Source organism: Brassica napus, chromosome C2 (genome assembly GCF_020379485.1).
Source record: "Brassica napus cultivar Da-Ae chromosome C2, Da-Ae, whole genome shotgun sequence".
NCBI classification, from domain to species: Eukaryota; Viridiplantae; Streptophyta; class Magnoliopsida; order Brassicales; family Brassicaceae; genus Brassica; species Brassica napus.
This window is the reverse complement of record NC_063445.1, coordinates 39,656,176-39,679,116: the sequence shown is the minus strand read 5'-3', so window position 1 is coordinate 39,679,116 and position 22,941 is coordinate 39,656,176. Positions and strand designations below refer to the sequence as shown.

General features: G+C 39.4%; 3 protein-coding genes across 3 annotated transcripts; 1 reads left to right on the top strand and 2 right to left on the bottom strand.

The window, feature by feature from the left end:
• Positions 1–5,657: 5,657 nt before the first annotated feature.
• LOC106412640 lies at positions 5,658–6,658 on the top strand. Its single transcript, XM_013853555.2, has 2 exons — positions 5,658–5,948; positions 6,020–6,658. Exons 1-2 carry the CDS (start codon positions 5,658–5,660, stop codon positions 6,656–6,658), a joined length of 930 nt encoding a protein of 309 aa, XP_013709009.2.
• A 7,511-nt stretch (positions 6,659–14,169) lies between these two features.
• Positions 14,170–17,279, bottom strand: LOC106448455 (probable transcription factor KAN4). Its single transcript, XM_013890338.3, has 6 exons — positions 15,759–17,279; positions 15,569–15,645; positions 15,254–15,293; positions 15,035–15,152; positions 14,599–14,680; positions 14,170–14,474 (listed from the first exon to the last, which is right to left on the bottom strand). Exons 1-6 carry the CDS (start codon positions 16,165–16,167, stop codon positions 14,400–14,402), a joined length of 801 nt encoding a protein of 266 aa, XP_013745792.2. The 5' UTR covers positions 16,168–17,279; the 3' UTR covers positions 14,170–14,399.
• Positions 17,280–18,012: 733 nt separating this feature from the next.
• LOC125582388 lies at positions 18,013–19,105 on the bottom strand. Its single transcript, XM_048749064.1, has 5 exons — positions 18,915–19,105; positions 18,705–18,831; positions 18,330–18,587; positions 18,082–18,233; positions 18,013–18,034 (listed from the first exon to the last, which is right to left on the bottom strand). The coding sequence occupies exons 1-5, from the start codon at positions 19,103–19,105 to the stop codon at positions 18,013–18,015; spliced, it is 750 nt and encodes a 249-aa protein (XP_048605021.1).
• Between the last annotated feature and the right edge of the window lie 3,836 nt (positions 19,106–22,941).

Sequence of the window (22,941 nt, the reverse complement as noted above, 5' to 3'; positions counted from 1 at the left end):
TATAAAAGACAGCCAGCTCACGCTGTGAGTCTAATCTATTGACTAAGTTCAGTGTTTCAGCATTCGCATGTCAACAATGTTCGAGCATCGATCGAAGCTATGGTTTGAACGTCGATCGATACTACGGTACAAGCGTCGATCAATGCTACCTTAGGCAAGCGTTATCGATCTGATCGATTATGTTCAACTAGATTCCTAGACCAACTGTCGTATGCGCCTACGTATCTAATCCAGCAGAGTTCGGGATCCGTTAATTGATTGCACTTTCGTGCCTCTCAACTATCCTATGATTCTAGGTTGAAACAATTAGTCACATTGTCGTGCTATTCTAACTATTCCAGATCCTAATATTACAAATCACTCTGGTGTAGAGATCTATAGATAATCTAGCAATCCTAATTCATTATCAGTTTGACATTAAGCTCATGAAATCTCTAAGCCTAACAAGATGAATTACTCAGACATGCAATCAATAACACAAATCATAGTCTGAATAATATAATAAATAAATCAATGGTAAAACCAATGGAGTTCCAATCAATCTCTGAAGGAGAATTGATCTTCTCTCCAAACCTAAGAGAAAACTATAGAATAGGATAATAGAAAGCTTGTTGCCGTCAACAATGGCTTAGAAATACATAAATAGAATTTCGGGTCGTCCATGGGTATTTTGGTAACTTGGTGTGGCTTCTGGGCTTCAAACGGTCTTGAAATATGCTTGGCCCACGTTCTGGCATCCATATCGATCGATGTTAAGAGTTCTGCATCGATCGACATACGTTCCTCTTCTCGACAGCTTCCTCTCGCGAGGCAGACTGACCACTCATTAGTAAAACGGGAATAACTTCTGGTACAGGATGCTGATTGACCTCAAACCAGTGTAATTGGAAAGATAAATCAAAGCTCTATCTTGTGTTAAAAGATGAGCTCCATCTAACGGTCGGAAGGTCTCCATCCATAGCTAGACATCTGACACGTCTGTGCTGCTCTGCACTCAAAAGGCTCCAAAATCACCATATTTCTCCAGAACGTACCTTAACCTGTAAATACTTTAAATAGACTCTATATAGTAGTAAATATATATTAAAACACTTATAGACCATGGTTGAAAGTGGATAAAATCCATGGTCTATCAACTCCCCCAGACTTACCCTTTTGCTTGTCCTCAAGCAAAACACAGGGCAGTCTTATGAAAGAGGTTTGAAAACATCAGGGACTCACACAATTTAAAACTTAGAATCATCACCTCTACGATATTGCAATCCACATCTAAAAAGTCCTAATCACAAAAGCACATTATATCATATCCTAGCTTAGCTACCAAATTCACCTAGCCACCAACTTAGCAAATCTTGTCTGACATTCCCCTCTACCAACCTCATTTCTTAACATAAATAAAAGTGCATGCTTTACCTTGGGAATATCGATCACAGGATGCAAGGATTTTCAAACAAGTATTTGGATCTGCAGGGAAAAGGTAGTTCCTATCTTTTCTCTCTACTAATTTTTCACTTTAGTCAAAGTCTGCTTATATTTCAAGATCGTTGACAAAGATTGGACAGGCTTCCAGGAATCAGGCCTTAATGGTGGTTGCCACCAAGTCCTGTTCACTTTTTTTTGACACATATATCCAAGAATTCATATGAATCAAACCTTGATGATTGCCGCCACCAAGCCCGTTCGAATTCTTTTTGTTGGAATCCTTATGAAGCAAGCCTTAATGGTTGTAGCCACCAAGTCATGTTCGGATTCCACCTAACAAACACCTATATATATAATTTATATTTTTCTTTCCTTTTTTTTTTTTTGAAAATAAATATCTCTACCTATAAATCTAGGATTGAAATAGAGAAAGAAAAGGTAATAAATCTACACAAGGCTTTACCTTCCAGACTTGTTTGAAGAATCCGATCCCATGTATACCAAGCCCCAAGACAAGCAGTTGTGTCAGGTTTAGTGTTGGATGTCAGCTTTGGTTCCTTCAAACAATCTCTGCAAGTGTGAATAGTTGACAAGTTGATCCACTTTAGTATCTTTAGTACTATCTGCAATCAGTAAGTCTTGAATGGTGTTAAAGAGTGGTTAGATAACAAGCAAAAATCTAATAAGTTCATTATCCCCTTCTTGACTCAATAAAACTCTTTTGAAAACATTTTGATAAAACTCATGAACAGACTAATATCAGTAAACATCCTCCCAGACTTAAACTACACTGTCCCCAGTGTATATCTAGTCAGAGTTATAGTAATAACATAAACATAAAAACACAATTTAACAAGTAAAAACGATAACCTGCTCGTTGATGTCAGTGTCGATCGACACAATCAAGTGACAATCCATCGTTGGATCTGAAGTGTTGTCGATCGATATCGAGCTGGTCTCATCGGTCGATATGCTAAGGAATCGATCGACGATACTACGGTACAAGCGTCGATCGATGCTTTGGTATAAGAGTCGATCGATGTTGCCTTAGGCAAGCGTTATCGATCTGATCGATTATGTTCAACTAGATTCCTAGACCAACTCTCGTATGCGCCTAGGTATTTAATCCAGCAGAGTTCGGAATCCGTTAATTGATTGCACTTTCGTGCCTCTCAACTATCCTATGATTCTAGGTTCAAACAATTAGTCACACTGTCGTGCTATTCTAACTATTCCATATCCTAGTATTACAAATCACCCTGGTGTAGAGATCTATAAATAATTTAGCATTCCTAATTGATTATCAGTTTGACATTAAGCTCATGAAATCCCTAAACCTAACAAGATGAATTACTCAGACATGCAAACAATAACACAAATCATAGTCTGAATAATATAATAAATAAATCAATGGTAAAACCAATGGAGTTCTAATCAATCTCTGAAGGAGAATTGATCTTCTCTCTAAACCTAAGAGAAAACTATAAAATAGGATAATAGAAAGCTTTTTTCCGTCAACAATGGCTTAGAAATACATAAATAGGGTTTCTGGTCGTCCATGGGTATTTTGGTAACTTGGTGTGGCTTCAGGGCTTCAAACGGTCTTGAAATATGCTTGGCCCACATTCTGGCGTCCATATCGATTGATGTAAAGAGTTCTGCATCGATCGATGTCAAGAGTTCTGCATCGATCGACATACGTTCCTCTTCTCGACAGCTTCCTCTCGCGAGGCAGACTGACCACTCCTCAGTACAACGGGTATAACGTCTGCTACAGGATGCTGATTGACCTCAAACTTGTGGCATTGGAAAGCTAACTCAAATCTCTATTTTGTGTCAAAAGATGAGCTCCATATAACGGTCGGAAGGTCTCTCTCCATAGCTAGACATATCACATGTCTGTGCAGCTCTACATTCAAAAGGCTCCAAAATCACCATATTTCTCCAGAACGTACCTGAACCTGTAAATACTCTAAATAGACTCTATATAGTAGTAAATATATATTAAAACACTTATATACCATGGCTGAATGTGGGTAAAGTCCATGGTCTATCAATAATCCTATAGGGATATCGATCGATACACCTTTTGCTCGGTCGATCGATTATTCAAGTGTGATATCGATCGACGCGCTCTAGTCAAGCTTTATGCGCAGGTTGAATAATAGCTTACTAAGCTCACTAGATCAGCTCTCGCCTTGCTCATAGCAAGAAACATAGTTCTATTAGAATGTTTTCAGGATGAGAATAAAGCTCTCGCTTTTATCAATCAATCCAAGGGCAGGTTCATAACAGCAATTAAGTATGAAAACTTCATTAGAATAGTAAATATATATTAATGGAATTCCAATCATAAATTATAACTTTAGATCTTCTCTCCAATCTATCAAAATCCTAAAAACATTTGCTGTGAAAATAATAAAACTAGAAAAGTACTAGCTGCCTCTAACATGGCGGCAAAGCTTATATAATTAGGGTAAAACTCGTCAGGGGTAATCTTGTAAAATGGTGAAGACTTGGGCTTCAAGTCGGCTGTGACCAAACGGGCTTTCTGCGCGCTTCGCTGTCGATCAATACACAGGTATGAGTATGATCGATTATTCCTCTCCAATATCGACCGATGGTCGAGCTCGATGGTCATCTCGGATGCTTGCTCCAAATATCTCCAAAATGCTCCAAAATCATCACTTATCTCCAAAACACTCATGATCTTATAAATATAATACATAGACTCTAAAATATAATAATTATTAGTAAAAATACCTATAAACAATGGATGAAAATGGGTCAAATCCATAGTCTATCAATCTGCCTTAACTGTCTAAGGCTGAGTTTCTCTTCAGCCAGCAGGGTTTCTCTTCCACCACTCCCCCTGTATTTCTCTTCGGAACTGAATTAAGCCAAAAACTCCTTTTTTAATCGTTATTTTTAATAACATGCAATCACAAGGGAGTAAAGGTACAGCCCGGATCCAACAAGAAATAATAAAAGAAATTTGTGAAGAGATGAGAAGATAAAAAGATGAAATGAAAAAAAACCAGCCAAAGTGGCTCTGATACCACTTGATATGCCCTAAACTGAAGGATCACTTTAGCTGGGTGTTGGATATGATCCGAGAAGGCAAATGGCACTTCTGGAACTGAGATGGATTTAAAGGATCATCAAGAGATGCGGAATGGCTCTTGATATACCCACGATCTAAGGCTAGCCACCTAAGAAAGAATATAGTGCGTTGGCTAACCACCAAACAACATACAAAGATGAATTGGCTGACCACCAAATCAACAAGTCGGTTCACACCAATGAACTAGCTAAAGAACTCTCTCTCTCACTTAGAGAAAAGAAGAAAACGAAAATAAACTCAAATTTAGACTGATTTTATTCATAGAATGAGACTGCATATATATAGTGTTTGTAGTTAAAGAGAAATAAATAAGAACACGGAAAATAATACATAGGAAATAGAGATATTGACTAGAAATAATAAATTAGTCAAAGACTCGGTCTTCTGTGCAGATTGGTCAAGGATGAACATTCGGCTACTGTCCACGTTCATCCGAACCAGATGGGTGCATGGCAGTAAGGAGAAGGACACACATGGGACTGTCCGAATGATCCACCAGGTGAGAATGCATGTCCGTCTTTGGGTTCTTCGCGACCCAAGCTAAGTCTAGCTCGACTATTATTCTTAGAATGTCGAGATGGTCAGGAAAGACGAGCTCTGGTGTGGTCGTCTCATCGTGGTTCCAACTAAAACTCCATTCCGGACGTACGCGGGTCGATCCGGTACACGGCTCGGTTAGTTTGATTGGTACGGTCAGATGGGTGAACCTCGGTTGAATTGTTCAGAACGTCCTGATCTCCATGCTGAGCTGGTTCCATGTACTGATCCATGGATTGGGGCACATCAGATAACCCTATGACCAAAGACGAAGAAGCTATCTTCTGGGACAAAAAAAAGAATTGGTCGAGGAGCAAACTCGGAATACTCGCTGCAAACGCCGACAAGGTTGGAAATCTGGCTAGCGAGAAATCTGAGATTCGCGATCTTCGCGATCATCTCATGAAAACGATTGCAGAATTTAGAGCAGTGAAATCTTGATGAATCTCGAATAACGCCCTTCACTACTCGCATCACCGGAACTAGGGTTTTGGATCCTGGAAAGATCAAGTTAACACTTTACGATGGTACAACAACCGATCCAAGGGCACACCAACTGGCCTTTCAGATCGCGATGGGGAGAGCCAAGTTTAGAGAAAGCGAAAGAGATGCCGGCGAATGCCGCCTCTTCGTCGAAAACCTCAGAGCAGCAGCACTTGAATGGTTCTCTCGCCTGAGGCAAAATTCCATTGGAAGTTTTTGCCAACTCACCTACGAGTTTCTTAAGCAGTACTCTTTGTTCATAGACCGAGAATCCTCAGATGTCGATCTATGGAGCATGTCCCAGGGAGAGGACGAATCTCTCTGTGACTTCATAAAACGGTTTAAGACCGTCATTCCTAGAGTCAGCGGAATAAGCGACAAAGTAGCAATAGACGCACTCCGAAAGACGCTATGTTATAAGTCAAAGTTCATGAAGTTGATCACCTTTGATAGCCGCTTACGATCCAAGACGCTCTTCATAAAGCCGCGGACTACATAATTATCGAAGAAGAGATGAAAGTCTTGTCGCAAAAGCAGAAGCTGACGAAGACATTGTCGAAAGATCCCGGGTCGGATCAGAAGTCTAAAAGGAAAAACCCTCGTAATGACAAAAACGTCCATCAGAGGGAAGAAGAGACCCAGGGAGCGCATAACTACGCCATCAACTCCGTATCGGAGCAAGGCCGAACGATGGGCAATACATGGACCCGAAATCCGAATTACGACGAGAACGCCTTCTGCGACTTTCACCAGGCCCGCGGCCACTCGACCATAAACTGCAAAGTTCTCGGCACTAGGGTTGCCGTGAAGCTTCTCGCGGGAGAACTGACCGAAGTGTCTAGCGTAAAAAATCTCATCCACGATTCAGACCGCCCTCCAAGAAACAATAAGCCCCCTAAAACGGAGAACTCTCTCCAAGAGAACCAATCGAGAGAAAAGCGTGGAAGGAGGCAGGACGAGAATCGCAACGACAATAGTCGCCGCAGAGTCAATATGATCATCGGAGGATCGCAATACTGCAGCGATACCATCTCTGCCATCAAATCTTACCAGCACAAGGCCGAGACGAGCGCGAACCTGGTCCGCGCCTAGTGACCTCCCGAAAGGAGCGATCACTTTCGATGAAGAAGAGGCCTGCGGAATCGACCACCCCCACTGCGATCTGCTCGTGATAAGAGATCTCGAAGTCGCAAGGGTTCTCATTGACACGGGAAGCACGGTCAACGTCAACTTCCGCGATACTCTGAAGAGAATTAATGTTGAGCTAGGAGAAGTCGTACCATCGCCCAAACCGCTAATCAGTTTCGAGGGCACGATGTCAATGACTCTCGGATCGATTAAACTGCCCGTCACTGCGAAAGAAGTCACGAAGATTGTCGACTTTGCGGTCGTCGACTACCTGGCCATTTACAACGTCATCGTGGGCACGCCTTGGCTAAACGCCATGAAGGCAGTCCCATCGAATTATCACTTAGGCATCAAATTTTTGACTAATAACGGAATTGCCGCGATCTGGGGATGCCAGACACAGTCAAGACGTTGCTTCCTGGCAGAACAAAAACTAAGGCAAATCACTACCACCGCAGTAGTGAAACCGAAACGGACGAATCTGACTCAGGCACTAACTGATAACGCTTTGGAAAAAGACGGTCCAGAATCGTCGACTCAAACAATGGGCAGGAAACAACCAGTTTCGGAGCCCATCGTTTCAACCCAACTGGAGGAGAAAAACCCGGTAGAAGATGTCGGTCCTGCAACTAAGGCGGCAGACACAAACACGATAGCCGAGTAAACACACTCGCACAAACAGCAGAACTACGAGATATGGCTTGATCCCCGAAAGGGGTACATAGGCAGCTCGTCAAAGGACGAGTTCAGCTATCCCCCCCCCCATCAAAAAGAGGGGGGGAGTGGGTAATTATACGAATACTTGTATTTTCCCGCATTCTAAAATATTTGCCTTGTACTCAATATTTTTGAAGCTTTTTCGGCAATAAAGACTTCGTTCAAATTTCTCTCATCTTGCGAAATGTCTGGTTATATTTTCGGAAAACATTCGTATACGACCAAAACGATTATCATACGTACCCGAAAAAATGGAAACTCGCAAAAAATCGTCCTAACTCAAAACTGATCAACTCCACACTAGCTTATCCAACAAAGAAACTTCGTCACATTAGCTAAGGCATTGCCGGAATCAACAGATTCCGCCGACCTCAAAAACTCTCTCACAAAAATTTCTCGGTCGCACCGTCGATTCCTACTCTCAACCAGAACACGAGACCCCGGTCTCGGATACTCAAAATATCACCAATAGTATGCTTTCGAAAAAAATAAGCGTGATGTCGTCTAGATCTTCATGAACATGCTCTCAGTCCGTTAGCGACTAAAAGTTACCAACGCTCGTTGATTGGTCCCGACGAGCACGCTAGCCGTCCTAAACAAACGCATTTAGATCCATCCTAAGGAAAGATCCTCTTACATCCGACTAGGATAAATAGCGCGCTATAAAAGAAATCCGAAATTTTGGTCAGTACTTTCGGGAGACTTAAAAATTGTCCTCATAGAGATGCTTGATTCCTACCATACAAATCGTATAAGCCGAGAACATATCGCGGATTTTAAACCAGGACGGAATCAGGTCGAAAACGATATAGGAAACGTAAGTCGAAGTAGTCATCGAACCCCTTAAAGCCGTAATTAGACCTAGGTCTTACCCTAAACCCAGCACACTGTTCTCTAATGTCTCAAGACATGATATCCAAAAGATACGAGATCCTGAAAGCATGTCTCTCCGTCCGCATCTAAACGCTCTCGAAACTTTGAGAACTTCTCAAACCACTCGGACGAGCAACGAACGGGACGATTCACAAAAAGGCAAGGAGCGAGATGACAACTCGAATCCTTCTCCCTACACTTAACAAAAAACCAAACATTCCTGAAACTTTTTTTTTTATAAAAAGCACGAATTATACAGAGGTCGGTAAACGGCAGGGATTCAAAGCAACACATGGCCAGTCCCACTACATAAAACACGGTCACACTTGGCCGGAAGCAAACCGATAATAGAGATATGTTACAAGGGAACACTCTCCCAATAAGCCACAGAAGGCTTCACAATCAACCATCGAAATCATAGTACTCGGTCATCGATCCCCCCCCCCCACCGAGTAGTCATTAACATTAAGGGGAACCGACGGCTGGTTCACTTCACCTGTGTCATCAGGAGCTCCCGTCTCAGCTTCCACCGTATCAGGAAAAACGAGAATCGGCTCCTACTGCTTCCAAATCCTCTCCTCGATCTGAGGAAGCGCGAAATCTCTATCTCTTTCTTTCATGCGCCGAGTTTGGGTCACATTTTCGGCAGCGAAAGAATAGTCGGGAGCCTGCGTAAAATACAATCCACCTACGGTACTGCGACACTCGCGATAAGCCCCGAGAGCTTGATAACTCTCCTTAAACTTCCCAAACTCGCACGAGAACTGGGCGCGACGATTCTTCATAACCTCGTCCATCTCTTTCTTTTCTCGCCTGTATGCACGACGAATCTCCTTTGCAGTCAATTCTCCCTCACAACGACGAGAACGCTCTAACTCATCCCTCAGAAGAGCAATTTCCTTACCAGCCATCTCGGCCCTGAATTGAGCCATGCGAGCCTCCTGGCTGCTCGCGTTAAGGGCTCGGTTCATCATGAGAAGGCCCTGCGAAAGCTTTCAAAGTCAAGAAATTTTTGGCTATATAAAAAAAACATGTGTTCAAGACTTACCCCGTTGACCATCCTCGACGCCTTAGTAAACTCCGGCCCCTTGCCGGATCCACCTTCGGCCACGGGAACGTCAGAACCAAGTAACTCGTCAAGATCAATCGACACACCACAGTTGAGATAATCTCCAAGGATGTCTTCGGGAAAGCATTCCTCGTCGGACCCGTCATCATCAACAGCTATATGTTTGTCCTTGTGGGTCCTCGACCCCCTTCTTTCTGCTGGAGCCTCGTGTGGAACGAACCCGTCCATGCTCGATTCTTCCCCTTCTTCGACCGGCAAATCCGGCTGAAATCGAGAACGGTGGAGAGCGACAGCGCGACGAACCCGTTCCGGATTAAACGTAGCCCAAAAGAATGGACTATCACAGAGTAAATCTCTGATGGTGTACAAGCCATCCGGAGTTGGGGGAAGAGGATTAGTCACTGTAAAACGAGAAAACAAATGCTTAAGATTGGATATCGTCTAAACTAGCGTGTAACCAATCGAAAGTATCTTTCCGACCCCATCTGGTTCTAAGGATAGGAATGCAACTCTCCTCCATAGACGCATTGTCGATTCGGACAAAGAAGAAGAACGACTTCCAATCACGGAAGTTCGACACAAATTCCGCAATGATCGCCATGTGATTTCGAGGACTCAGTCGTACTGTGGCCAAATTTCTTATTGGCATCAACATGCCATCAAGATGATCGACGTCGAGGGTTATGCCCCGTTCGTAACTCAGCACCAGAATCCAGACAATGTGCTGAAAACCGCACGGGTTGACTTGACTGATCGATAGCCTGAAACGACTGAAGAGCCGCACGATAAACTCCAAGAGAGGAAACCATAAGTGAAATTGCATTAAGTACGCTTCGAAACACGTGAAATAGCCATCGGGTGGGGATTCGGCAACTTCCCCAGCTACTAGGAGATGAAATTCTTCTGACTCCGGAACTCTGCAGAAACTCCGAATGGCGGCAAGCCCATTCGGACAGCTCCTGCTCAGACATCCCTCCACGGGGTCAACATGAAACGGATGAGGATGCCATGTCCCGGGTCTAGGGGGCTTTCAGTTACCTCTAGCCACCCAATACGCATTGGCCTCCTCAGGATCGATCGAGTGTTCCACAAACTCCACCTTTGGCGCAATGTTGTCATATTGCGAGCTACAGCCATTGGGAACGGAACGATCGTGATGAGATTTAGTGGAAGCTTTTCTCCTTGAAGGCATGATCAAAAAGAAATATTTATCAAAGGGAGAGAAGAGAGGGACTGATATTTCTATCTTGAGAGAAAGTTTGTTGAAATGAGCAAGTAAATAATTTGAAAATTTACTCCACATACTTATAGGCAAGAGAATTCACTATTCTTCCTCAGATTTGCAGACATTGGATTCCGCCTAACTTACCCCGCATGTCTAAACCGCTTGCAAGAACACCATGGTTCTAACGAGCTGGGAAGCTAAGTATTGGGGTCAAGATCAGTCACGACGAAATCAACGTCAGAAAACTTCCGAAAAAATGTCCTCTTTTAAAAGAAGAAGTAAAATTCAAAAGAATAGAGACATGTGAACCCAAAATCAAGTTCGTAACAATTCAGAAAAGGATTCACACGATAAGTCTTCGAGAAAGGTTACACAAGGCCTCGGACAACGGATCCCGGAGAGCGAAACACCCATCGTCCAACTCGCCCGTTCGGCGAGTTGGATCGAGCAAGCCGTCCAACTCGCCCGTTCGGCGAGTTTGATCGAGGAATGCAGTCCAACTCGTCCGTTCGGCGAGTTGGATTAATCAGCCTGCCTTCGTGCCGTCCTCGTAGCTCTCCCCTTCAGGATTAGATCGAACCTGCTCTTGTTTCATCCCGATCGAAGTCACCGTTGGAACTTTACGATTTAAAAACCGCAAGAACTCGTTCTCTCGAATAACATTCAGATTGATCGTATAAAATGGTAACGGTTAGCTGAACACCTCGAACTGCCTACGCTATATGAGGAATTTGAATGTTCTTCAGAATCGACATCGTTTCGAAAGCGCTCTTTTTATAAAATCGTTAAAACGCCTAAGTCGGAAAATGGCCCGAGAGGGCCCAGAACGCGGCTAAAATCCCACTTACGATTTTATACGAAATCAAGCCCAATCGTTATGACGGTTTATCTTTGGTTACGCAGGAGAAGATAAATGTCAAGTTCGGAGGATAAATGTGAAGTTTCCGAAGATAAATACAAAGATAAAAAATGGAAGATTTTCGCGAAGTGATAAACTCAACTGAGGGCATAAAGAGAAAGAAGAAACCGCCTCTAGAGGAATATATAAGGATGTCGAGGTCGAAGATGCAGAGAGAGGCAATTTTTCTACTCAGAGCAAAAGCTTAGCACTTAGAGAAATTAGGCAATTTTCCGTTTTTGTTATCGAGCTGCGAGTCAACTAGGTTTTCAGGTCTTAGGTGGTTAGAACTAGGATCTCGCCGACAGCTCTTACGTCCGAGGTAGTACTTGTTGTAAACGCTTATACGCAAATTCGGAATAAGATCTTCTTTGCTCTCTTTTCGTTTTATCAATTTCATACTTAATTTGTTTTTCGTGTTCTGATTGCTTGGCGTGTGGTTTAGCAAATATCTGGGACCTCTGGGAAATTTAATGTTTCCTATCTTTCCTAAATCAACGAAAATCGACAGTGCGAATTTCGGTTCCCATAATTTCGCCGTTTATTTTTTTTATACAAAGCCTAACTAAACTTCGAGGATATTATGGTTTACATAGAAGGCAAAAAATAAACAAACTTTTCAATTCAAAGGAAGTGATGTCAATGAACACACTACTTCATGCAACTCATGAAACTGAAGTTTAGAAAGTGGCACAAGCAGTAAACGAGACATGAGATGCAAATTGCAATAGAGGTTCCCCGACTAACCAAAAAGAGAGAAATAGATTGCTTCGACCAAAATGCCAAGTGGGTGCATCTTGAGCGACTAACAACTCAATTTTTGGTGGAGGAATTGTTTTACAATTGGAAACAGGGAGAAGGTTCTACGGTTCTTTGGAGAAGGAACAAGTAACTTCTCATATGTATGCGGAGTTTAATTCATTACTTTAGGCAATGAACTCTATATGCATGGATTAACTTCGACGCAGTTCGCATCAAATTACCTTAAGTTGGTGAATTTGATCGGTACTAATTATTTTTGATCAAGTTTGGTTTCAGAATGGAATGAATTCTTCCATCTATGGCTTTTATTTTATTTGTAATCTCTATCTTTTATTTCATGAGATTGTAACACTTGCGCAGACGTCTTTGCAATAAGGAGCTCGAGCCCAAAATGATATTTTATCCTTTGTAAATGATATAGTTCTGTAACTATTAATATGTGTTTGAATTTTTCTTGTCATGATTACAAATACAAACGAGTTATGCTTTCGACTAGACATTTTTTTTACGAGAAATTCTTGGGTTCACCCCCTAGGTGAACCTCTAGATTCACCAACCAATAGTGTTTGAGTATTTGATATTTGATATCTTTTAAAAAAAAGAAACAAAATTGAATTTCCAAATAAGATTATATTTTTGAAATAAAACAATAAAAATACATAAAAATAGTTACAAAAAATAAATAAATAAATATTGATAAACTTTTAGCAAAATACTAAATCCTATACCCTAAATCCTAAACTCCAAACTCTAAATTATAAACCTTAAATCTTGGATAAACCGTAAACCATTAGAAAATTTTAAATCCTAAATCATACATTAAAAACTAAATCTTAATAACACTAAACCCTAAACCCTAATCACTAAACCCTAAACCCTTGGATAAACCCTGAACCCTTGGATAAATCATAAACTCTAAATCAAAAATATTTAAAATTAAACCCTAGAGTTTATGATTTATCCAAGGGTTTAGAGTTTACCCAAGGGTTTAGGGTTTAACCAAGGGTTTAGGGTTTACCCAAGAGTTTTAGGGTTTAGTGATTAGGATTTAGGGTTTAGTGTTAGTAAAATTTAGTTTTTAATGTATGATTTAGGGTTTAAGATTTTCTAACGGTTTAGAGTCTATCCAAAGTTTAAGGTTTAACGTTTAGGGTTTAGGGTTTAGGATTTAGGGTATAGGGTTTAGTATTTTGCTGAAGATTTAACAATATTAATTAATTTATTTTTTGTAAATATTTTTATGTATTTTTATTATTTTATTTTAAAAATATAATCTAATTTGGATATTCAATTTTATTTCCTTTTTTAAAAGATATCAAATATCAAATACTCAAATACTATTGGTTGGTGAACCTGAACCCAAGAATTTCTCTTTTTTTACTAGACATTTAATTTCACATTTAGAAACAAATATCGATATCAAGTTCCGACGTATTTGTTTGAGGCCCATGACGAAGCCCGAAGTTCTGTAGGAAGTAAAGGGAGTTGTGGCATTACGTAACAATGCTATCGATCAAGATCAAAGATCATATCTATTTTAGTAATAAAAAATAAACATTCCATCTTCTTTCAAAAATAAAATATACACTTCGATCAATTTCTAACACACATCTTCCAATATATTTTTCGACCAATTATTCAAACAATTAGCACTCAATAAAGTAAAATGATTTACTAAACCAACAGATTTTGCTTAATGGAGCAAGTGAAAAACAATTGACCATGTTCCAAAAAACCTCTTCATATAAACCAGAGTGGGAGCAGTGAAGCATACCAAATGAGGAAAGAGGCAGTAGAAGCTTTTTAGTTACCAGAGAATCTTTTCCAATATATTAGTGTGATAAAGGAAGATTGGGATGTTTTTTGAAGATCGCAACAAAATTCTTGAACTTGTACTCTCTTCTCATCCACTACCACAATACCATGCCTACTACTTAACCCAAATCCCTTGTTTATGCATCACAAAAATCTCGTGAACAGTACGGAAGATCGTACATATAAGATGATAATGATTCTTCCAAAGTCCATATGATCAAACAAGTTAATATGTTAAATAGATATAACTAAGCTGATTAAAAAATAACTAAGCTGACTTATTAATTTATTGTAGTTCTCCAAGTGAAACAATTAGCACTTGATAAAGGTTAGATCGCTGGATGATTTACACATGGTCTATCCCCCAACTCGGCCGCCCCAAGGTGAATTCCAAGCTGAGATGATCTTTCTCCACATCATCCTATTTTCAAAATTTAAAAACATAAGGTTATATATATATATAAATATTTCAGAAAAGGTTATATAAGTATATGTGAGAGTATACACATTAACAATAACATTGTTACAGTTGTTTAGGAATGTACCTTAGTGATACGATATATTTCCATGTGAGGATCTGCTTGTGATATGCTCATAGACACTCCCTTAGTGGAAGACCAAGGAGATCTGTTCAAATTAAATGATAAAACACATTTGAGAAATCTATTGATAACTCATATTGTTGGACCCTATAAGACTGCTCGTCACTACTAATACCATTCATATTGAAAAATGTTTTATTTGGACCTACCACTTCTTCACTATTATTAATTAATATATATTTATAAGTACACAATTTAGAATTTTTTCTATTTTGACAAAAATAAAGAAGCTAACGGATCTAAAGGCAAAAAAGGGGACAATTACGTTCATAGAACCCCTAGAAAGAGGGTCATATTCATCAAAATTCACGCATAACCAAGGCAACGAGATTAGATGAAGAGTTTTTCTTTAACAAAAAACGACATAAATAAAAAGTACCTTTGGGTCTTTTGCACAGATGGTGAGTTTGGCGAAATTGGGTCAGCGTCAGCGTCTTCATTATTATTATTATTGTCCTCTGTCTTCTGCTCTGCCTCTTTCTCCACCTTTCTTTCTCCTGATTATTCCCAAGAAAAGAAGAAACAAAAATAAATAGGACATCTACATTTTAAACCAATATGAATACAAAAACCAGTCAATCTGGTTTTGAAGGAATACCTGATGATCCTTTATCAGTGCATTTCACTGTTCTATACATCTGCATTAACAAACATACATCCTTGAAAACCAAAACAAAAGTAAATATAAAATTAATTGTTCATCTAAGTTTATTTCAACATTGCAATCATCTTCAAAAAAAAAAAAAAAAATTCAAAAAAAAAAAACATTGCAATCATGTGTTAGCTAGTGGCCCATATATACACTTCCAGTAAAATGGTAATATGCATAAGTGTTAGCATTTTTATGAGAATCCATTAATAATTTTTAAAATCCCTAAGAAGAAATATAAGGTTAAAAAGAATAGAAATGAACCTGCAAGTGACTCTTGACATGAGCTAGGGTTAGATCCTTCACATTCATCAGCTCCAAGACTGATTTAGGCGTTGCTCCTGAGATAGACAATTAATTCACAAATCTTAATACCTTGGTCCCAAACATTTTACTGAGACGTAACATTTGATTATTTCTTTAAAAGAAGGAGAACGTAAGAAGAAATTAATACTTTCATGGCCTCCAAGAAGTTGAACAGCATGGACGAAATGAGCATGGAGAGTAGAAGTCCATCTCATTCTTGGAGCTCGGATACTTCGTTTAAGACTAACCACAGAAGATGAGGTTCTCTTGAAATCTCGTCCGTAGATTTGTGGTTGGAACATGTTTGAGCTGTGCCTCTGATGATGATGATATGGATGATGATGATCAAAGCCTAGGCTCAAGAGATGTTTCTTCAAGAAGCTGTTCTCATGGCTTAACTCACTGAGGCTGCTTCCGGAGTCACTGCTTGTGGTGAAGCTCCGTTCACTGCCGTGAAGGGGTTTCTCGGCGTGAGAGTTTGGAAGGCTGATCTGAAGAGACAGATCTGGGACTGAGTTTGAACCTCTCACACTGCTTCTTGACTCGAACATGATCATCTCACTACCACTTTGTCTATATTACTTCTCTATTTAAATACTGGAGAGAGAGATAAAAAGAGAGAAAGATATAACTGCAGAAACAGCACTTATGACTTACAGAGAGGGAGGATAAAAGAAGAAGAAAAAAAAAAAAAAAAAGAAGACGAAAGGAGTGTAATTCTCAATCCTCGTCATTATCTCATTTAAAAAATGCCATTGTCTTCAATAATAAAATATTTATTTTATTTTCTACAACACATTTGTGTGCAATACTCCCCGAGGTAATAAAACATCGAAACTTTTTCGAATAACACCCAAACTTTTTAGTTAACTAGAAGAAATGATTATGGAGGTAGCCTAATGTAGGCGATAAACTCAGTTAATAATTATGATAAGATAACTGTAAATTAGAGAAATTGTATTTTCTTTTACGCGTGTTAGTAAAAAAAAAAGACTAGCTAGGTACCCCCTCTTCTTATTACCAATCAACATACCACATAAATTAATAATAAAATAGATTAATTTTTTTAAAAAAATCTAAAATAATTAGAAAAAAATAATGACGTTAATTTTAATGACACTAACGCCACTAACTAAACCCTAAATCATAAATTCTAAACCCTAAACCTTAAATCTAAATCCTAAATTCTAAACTCAAACCCTAAACCCAAACCGTAAACCCTAAACTCATATCCTAGACCCTAAACTCAAACAATAAACCCTAAACCCAAATCCTAAACTCTAAATCCTCAACCCAAACCCTAGACTCTAAACTCAAAACCATATACCCAAACCTAATCCCTAGAGCCCAAAACTCAAATCGTAAACCCTAAATCCAAATCCTATACCCTAAAGGTTTGGGTTAAAGTTGATGTTGTTCCTTTAAGGTTTAAAGATTGGATTTAGAGTCTAGGTTTGGGTTTGAATTTATGATCTTGGGTTTGGATTTAAGGTCTAGGGTTTGGGCTTAGGGTTTGGGTTTAGGGTTTAGGATTTGAGTTTAGGGTTTAGAGTTTGGGTTTAGAATTTAGGTTATAGGGTTTAGGGTTTAGATTTAAGGTTTCGGATTTAGAATTTAGGATTTAGTTAGTAGCGTTAGCGTCATTAAAATTGGCGTCATTATTTTTTTGAAATTAATTTAGATTTTTTTTAAAAAAATTAATGTATTTTATTATTAATCTATGTGGCGTTTTGTTCTTAGTAAAACTAATTCTAAAATTTAACATAACATCTGACAAAATAATATTTAATTTAGGAAAACAGCGATATTGTACCATCACTAGTAAAAATACACCGTATAGCCACGAAAAAGCCACTAACAAATCGTAGGTACATAAGCCAAAAACCGTGGCTATCTGATTACCAGCCACGATTCTATGTCGAGAAACTACCGTGGTTATAGCTTCGTGACTACGAAAAACCGTGGCTTAGCGTGGCTTATTAGCCACGGTTTCACCACGATTCTTTCGTGGTTGTTTTAACCACTGTTTTACCCTGTCTGGATCGTGGCTATGCCTAGCCACGAAGATTGCCACTATCTTTTCGTGGGAAGTTTTAGTCACGAAGATTGCCACTATATTTTCGTCGGAATACTTAGCCACTGTTTTTTCTTGTTAGTATTGTGGCTATGTACTCACGGTTTTATCGTGGCTAGTGTTAACCATGTTTTTTAAAAATTCTTGTTCTAATTCAATTTCTATTTCAATTTCTATTTCAATTTCTAATTTTAACCCTAAAACACAATTTAAATTAAACATGAAATTATAATCATAAGAAAGTTGGTTTACAAAAGCTAAACATAAGAAGATTAGATATTAAACAAGTGCATTGAGTCTTAAGAACAAAAGGATGGTACATAAGAGATCAAAAGATGCTACACATGCATCTAAAAGCCAAAAGAGAGTTTTAAGATTAGATAGAAAGATGCTAAACATGAATCTAAGCCTGAGTCGAAGGGTCTTGAGCCTGAGTAGAAGGGGGATGTTGCTGAGGATTAGCTTGGGGTCCCCAAAAGTCTCATCCTTTTTCGTGTGTGTCCTCCTGACAAGGTCTGTGTAGGATGGAGGTTCACCAGTCTCAACCGTCTGCCAAAAAAAAGGAAAAAAAATTATTTAGGCAAATGTGTAAGAAATAAAGACAAGGGAAATTACTATGTTGTATTCAATTCTTGCAAAACCAACCGGTCCTGCATTGTGCTTGTATACCCCTTTACCCAGAGGGTCAGACTTGCGGCTTTTAGCAGCGTCTTTGCTCTTCTTCTTGGCTGGTTCTGTCGCCCAATACTCCATAAGGGTCGTCCAGTCATTCTCATTGATGTACTTTGGCTGCTTGTTTTTCCTCTTCTTGGTGCTAATCCGTTCACCAATCGAAGTCCATGTTTCCTTCTTCCAGAGAGCATAGACCAAGTCATTAAATTGTTGCTCCCAGTAGAAATTTTGCTACAAAAGGAAAACATTACAGTTGGTGTTATTATTATTATTTTTTTTGAAACACAATACAGTTAGTGTTATCAAAGAACAATTTTAGAGGTAAATTTAAGTTGGTAAATCACTTACCACAAACGTCTGCCACCATGAATCCCTCCTTTCGTCAGGGACAGACCTCCAACTCTTCCAAGGTCCCATGTAGTATGCTTGCCATGTTGCACGGATGAAAGCATTCACTGATGGGTCAATAGAGAACCTAAAAAGACCACAAACATCAGAGATATCAGAGAGAAGTCTAAACAATCTAATGACAGTTAAACACTAAGAGAGAAAGCTTACCATAAAGCTCCATTGAGCTTATTAGGATGGAGGTGTGGCTGGGATATCCTAGCAGGAGCATTGAACATGGCATTGAGAGACATTTGCGGATAGCTATTTGAACGGGAGGATGAAGCTTGTCCGGTTGCAGCCACTTCCGTGGCACCAGGAGGCATAGGAGGAGATGTCCCTTGTCCTCTTCTTGAGGCCATCTGCAGTTAACAGAAGAAAAAGTTAAAGAAAGTATAAGTTTAATCGAAAACCCACAGAGACAAAGAGAAATTGAAACAACAAAGACACATAAGAGTGTCCAACAAAACTATGAGACAGAGACAATAATGCTAACTAAATCGCTTTGGCTTAATCGAACAATTCTATCACAGAAACAAACCCTAATCGAACAACTATGAGATGTAGAAGAACCATTAGTTTGAAAGTTATACAATCGAAATAATAAAGGCAGAGAAATAAAACAAAATAAGAGAGATAGAGACAAAACCGAAAGAAACTGAAACCCTAAGAAACAAAGACAACTCTAAGACAGAGACAATCGAGAGAAATCGAAACCCTAAGAAAAAAATCGACAGTAACAACAGAAAAAAATTAAAACCCTAAATCAGAAACAAAAACCAAACATGCAACAAGAACATTCAAGTGACAGAGACTGAACGAAGTGATCGAAACCCTAGATCGAGAAGACTAAGGAAAAAAAAAAGCAATCGAAAACCTAGATTGAGACGAGACGATTCTCGAAGAAGAAATAGAGTGTTACCTTGAGAGCAAAAGGAAACGAGAGATGTCGTGGCTTGGAATCAGAGACTACGAGTCTTCGAATCGGAGAAGACAATTGCTTTCGTCGGTGGCGACTCGGGAGAGAGTTTGTTTTTTTTGTCTAAGTGTTGAGAAGAAAGGGGAAAGGATTAAAACCCTTTCAGCATAGCCACGATCAAACCGTAGCAAACCGTGGCTCGGTTTTAATAATACCCGCGAATTGTAAAACAATTGGAGGCAAAACCAAATAAATTAGAGCCAAACCGAATGGTTTTGCCAAATTTCGTCATAGCCACGAAAATCCCACGAAATTACAGTGGCTTTGGTTTAATATCATCCACGGAATGAAAAACAATTGTGGAGCCGAAACCAAATAAATTGGAGGTAAACCTATTGGATTTGTCATAGCCACTGTGTAGCCACAAAAGTTAGTGTGGCCTTGTTTAAATCACCTTCGCGAAACACCAAACCTCTAACCCCTAAACTCTTACCCATCAACCTCTCCTCCTACAACAACAACATATCTCAACCTTTATACATATTCCATAATCTTACAAAAATATTATACAACCTACCAAATTATTTTTCATCCTTACAATATATTTTACAACCTTACAAATTATTTTTCATCCTTACAATATATTTTACAACCTTATAACTTATTTCTCATCCTCACAACTTATTTTTTTTAATACATTCAACCTTACAACATATTTTACATATTTTACACTCTTAGAATATATTTTTCTATTCTGAACCATCGTCTGAATCACGGTCTGCTTCTACATCACCATCTGATACATATTCATCGTTTGGAGGATTCACCGGAGCAATATCATAATCGGACACATCATTAACAACATGCGTTTCCACCCGTAACAATGAACTTTCAGCAACCTGATCACGTCTATCATCTTGCCAGGCCGTTAAAGCAATTTCAGACGTTTCTCGGATTCCTCGGGGAAAAAGTTTGGCGCAGGCCCACCAGTCATGGACTGATTGTTGACGTACCTGTGGATAAGGAATAAAACATGCTTGATCACAGTTACCTGTTAGTGGTACAAAAATATCATAGTTTCCAATCATGGCTTTTCAACAATAATCAAATCTCAAAAAAATAATTTTTTTTTTCACTTACTTGGTAATACAAAAGGATCATATTTTGCATATTGTCTTCGTGGTGAGACATCAACAAGACCAAATGGATGTATTTTCATACCGCGATTTTTCGTCGTGTCAAACCACGAACATTTAAAAACCATAACTTTCAAGCCAGCATCACCATGATACTCCACCATCATAATCTCTTGTATGAGACTTTAGTAGTCTGTCTCATCTGTTGATAAGCATAGATATATATTCCGGCTTTCAGCAGCAAATCTAGGATATACCTCATTAAAGTGTTTCCACGCTATGGCATCAGATGGGTGATGTATTTCGCCTTCCGGAGTCACATGCTCCTTATGCCACCGCATATTGGAAGCTGTTGCCTCGAGTTGGTACAGACGTTTCAGACGATCTGCAATAGGCAAGTAAAACATTCTTTGCTTTGGCTTGTTTTTTCCTTTTCCATTGTTCGGATAGTAGCGATCTTCTCTACAAAACTTACAACTAACCAAATTCGCATCTTCCTTCCAAAATAGCATACAATTCTTCACGCAAACATCAATCTTATGTAGGGGTAACCCAAGCCTTCGTGTCAGTTTCTTTGTCTCGTAATATGTTGTTGGAGCATTATTCGGCTGCGGAAGCATTTTTTAAAAAACTTCAGAAATCTCATCTACACAACCTTCCGCCAAATTATAATCCGTCTTCACTTTCAGCATCCGCGAAGCAAGAGACAACTGAGTTATTCCGTCTGCACACCCTTCGTAGAGAGGTTGACTGGCTGCTTCAAATGCTTCAAAAACACTATCACGATATGGCTTTGCTACCTCCGTCTCTTCTATAGGTTCCGGTATGTATGGTGGCGCAATGTCCGCTGGTACTTCCTGATTACTCTGGTAGTGATCTTCATGAGCATTCCAAGTAGGATTCTCCCACATTTCCTCTTCGCCGGTTGAATGATTCGCTCCAGAACTCTCACCAACGGTGTAGAATTTCTCTCCATGACTTGTCCAAACGTAGTAATTTCCCTTAGAACCGTATAAGAATAGATGTCTTGAGACAACGTTTGCATCTCGTTGCTTCACATTTGCGCATCGAGCACACGGACACAATAACGTTTGCCGCTCTACGTAATCCGCTTGATTACACGCAAATTGGAAAAATGCATTAATGCCTCCAAGAAACACTTCTGAAACGGAATTACTCTCAGGATCAATCATTTGATCCATCCATTCCCTTGAATCAAAGTAGAAAGACATAGTTTTGTTTAGAAAATTTGGTTGAAGAACAAAAGTTATTAATGTCTCATGGGAAGTGTATATATTTTAGAAAATAGCCACGCTACAGCCACGCAATCTTCGTGGCTAGTTAAAAATATCGCTGACACACGAACCTTTCTCTGCTTTGAACTGTAAAAGCTAATACTAGCCACGGTTTAGCCATGATGAAACCGTGGCTTCGTACATTTATTCGCTTTTTGATGTCGGCAGAAAAAACAAAACATAGCCACGGAAAATATAGTGGTAAATACGTGGCTATGGCTCGGCCACGAAAATTTCGTTGCTATACCGTGGCTTTTATAGCCACAAAAATAGTATCGTGACCAGTTCGTGGCCAGATTTCGCGTTTTCCGTGGTTCTGTTTCTTTCGTGGCTGTAACGTGGCGTGTTCGTGGTTTTTTTTATACAGCAACGGTTTTGTAGTGGCACTGCCGTGGCTATGCGGTAGATTTTTACTAGTGCATAGATATACATCACCATACTTTTTGAATGATATATCAACTTACTTTTGCACTAAATAGTGTAATATCAGATCAAATAATATGTACTTTGATGGTAAAGAACGACAAAAAAATGTTATGTTATTTATTTTTATTTTTTTTGTCATCAACTTATACAGACTCATACTGACTCCGTGAACCAAACCGGTAGATCTTGATACATTTGAACGACGAAAGATGGTTGCTTCCTGACACTGCGTGCTAGGCTATCCGCCTTTGTATTTTGCGTCTTTGGTACATAGATAATCTCTTATTGAAGGAAACTTTCTTTCAGAACCTTAATATCTTCCAAATAATTTGTAAAAGCTGGTCATTCTTCTGGTTCCGAAACCATCTTCACCAATTGAGAGCAATCCATTGCAAATGTGACATGAAATTGACGTAAGTTTC

Coding starts and splice junctions, on each gene's coding strand:
- LOC106412640 (XM_013853555.2), top strand. CDS start 5,658: ATGGGGAGAGCCAAGTTTAGAGAAAGCGAAAGAGATGCCGGCGAATGC. Junction 5,949..6,019: donor TCAGCGGAATAAGCGACAAA/GTAGCAATAGAC, acceptor CACCTTTGATAG/CCGCTTACGATCCAAGACGC.
- LOC106448455 (XM_013890338.3), bottom strand. CDS start 16,167: ATGATCATGTTCGAGTCAAGAAGCAGTGTGAGAGGTTCAAACTCAGTC. Junction 15,294..15,568: donor ATGTCAAGAGTCACTTGCAG/GTTCATTTCTAT, acceptor TTGTTAATGCAG/ATGTATAGAACAGTGAAATG. Junction 14,475..14,598: donor AAATATATCGTATCACTAAG/GTACATTCCTAA, acceptor TTTTGAAAATAG/GATGATGTGGAGAAAGATCA.
- LOC125582388 (XM_048749064.1), bottom strand. CDS start 19,105: ATGGCCTCAAGAAGAGGACAAGGGACATCTCCTCCTATGCCTCCTGGT. Junction 18,588..18,704: donor CATGGTGGCAGACGTTTGTG/GTAAGTGATTTA, acceptor TTCCTTTTGTAG/CAAAATTTCTACTGGGAGCA. Junction 18,234..18,329: donor ACAAGCACAATGCAGGACCG/GTTGGTTTTGCA, acceptor TTTTTTTGGCAG/ACGGTTGAGACTGGTGAACC.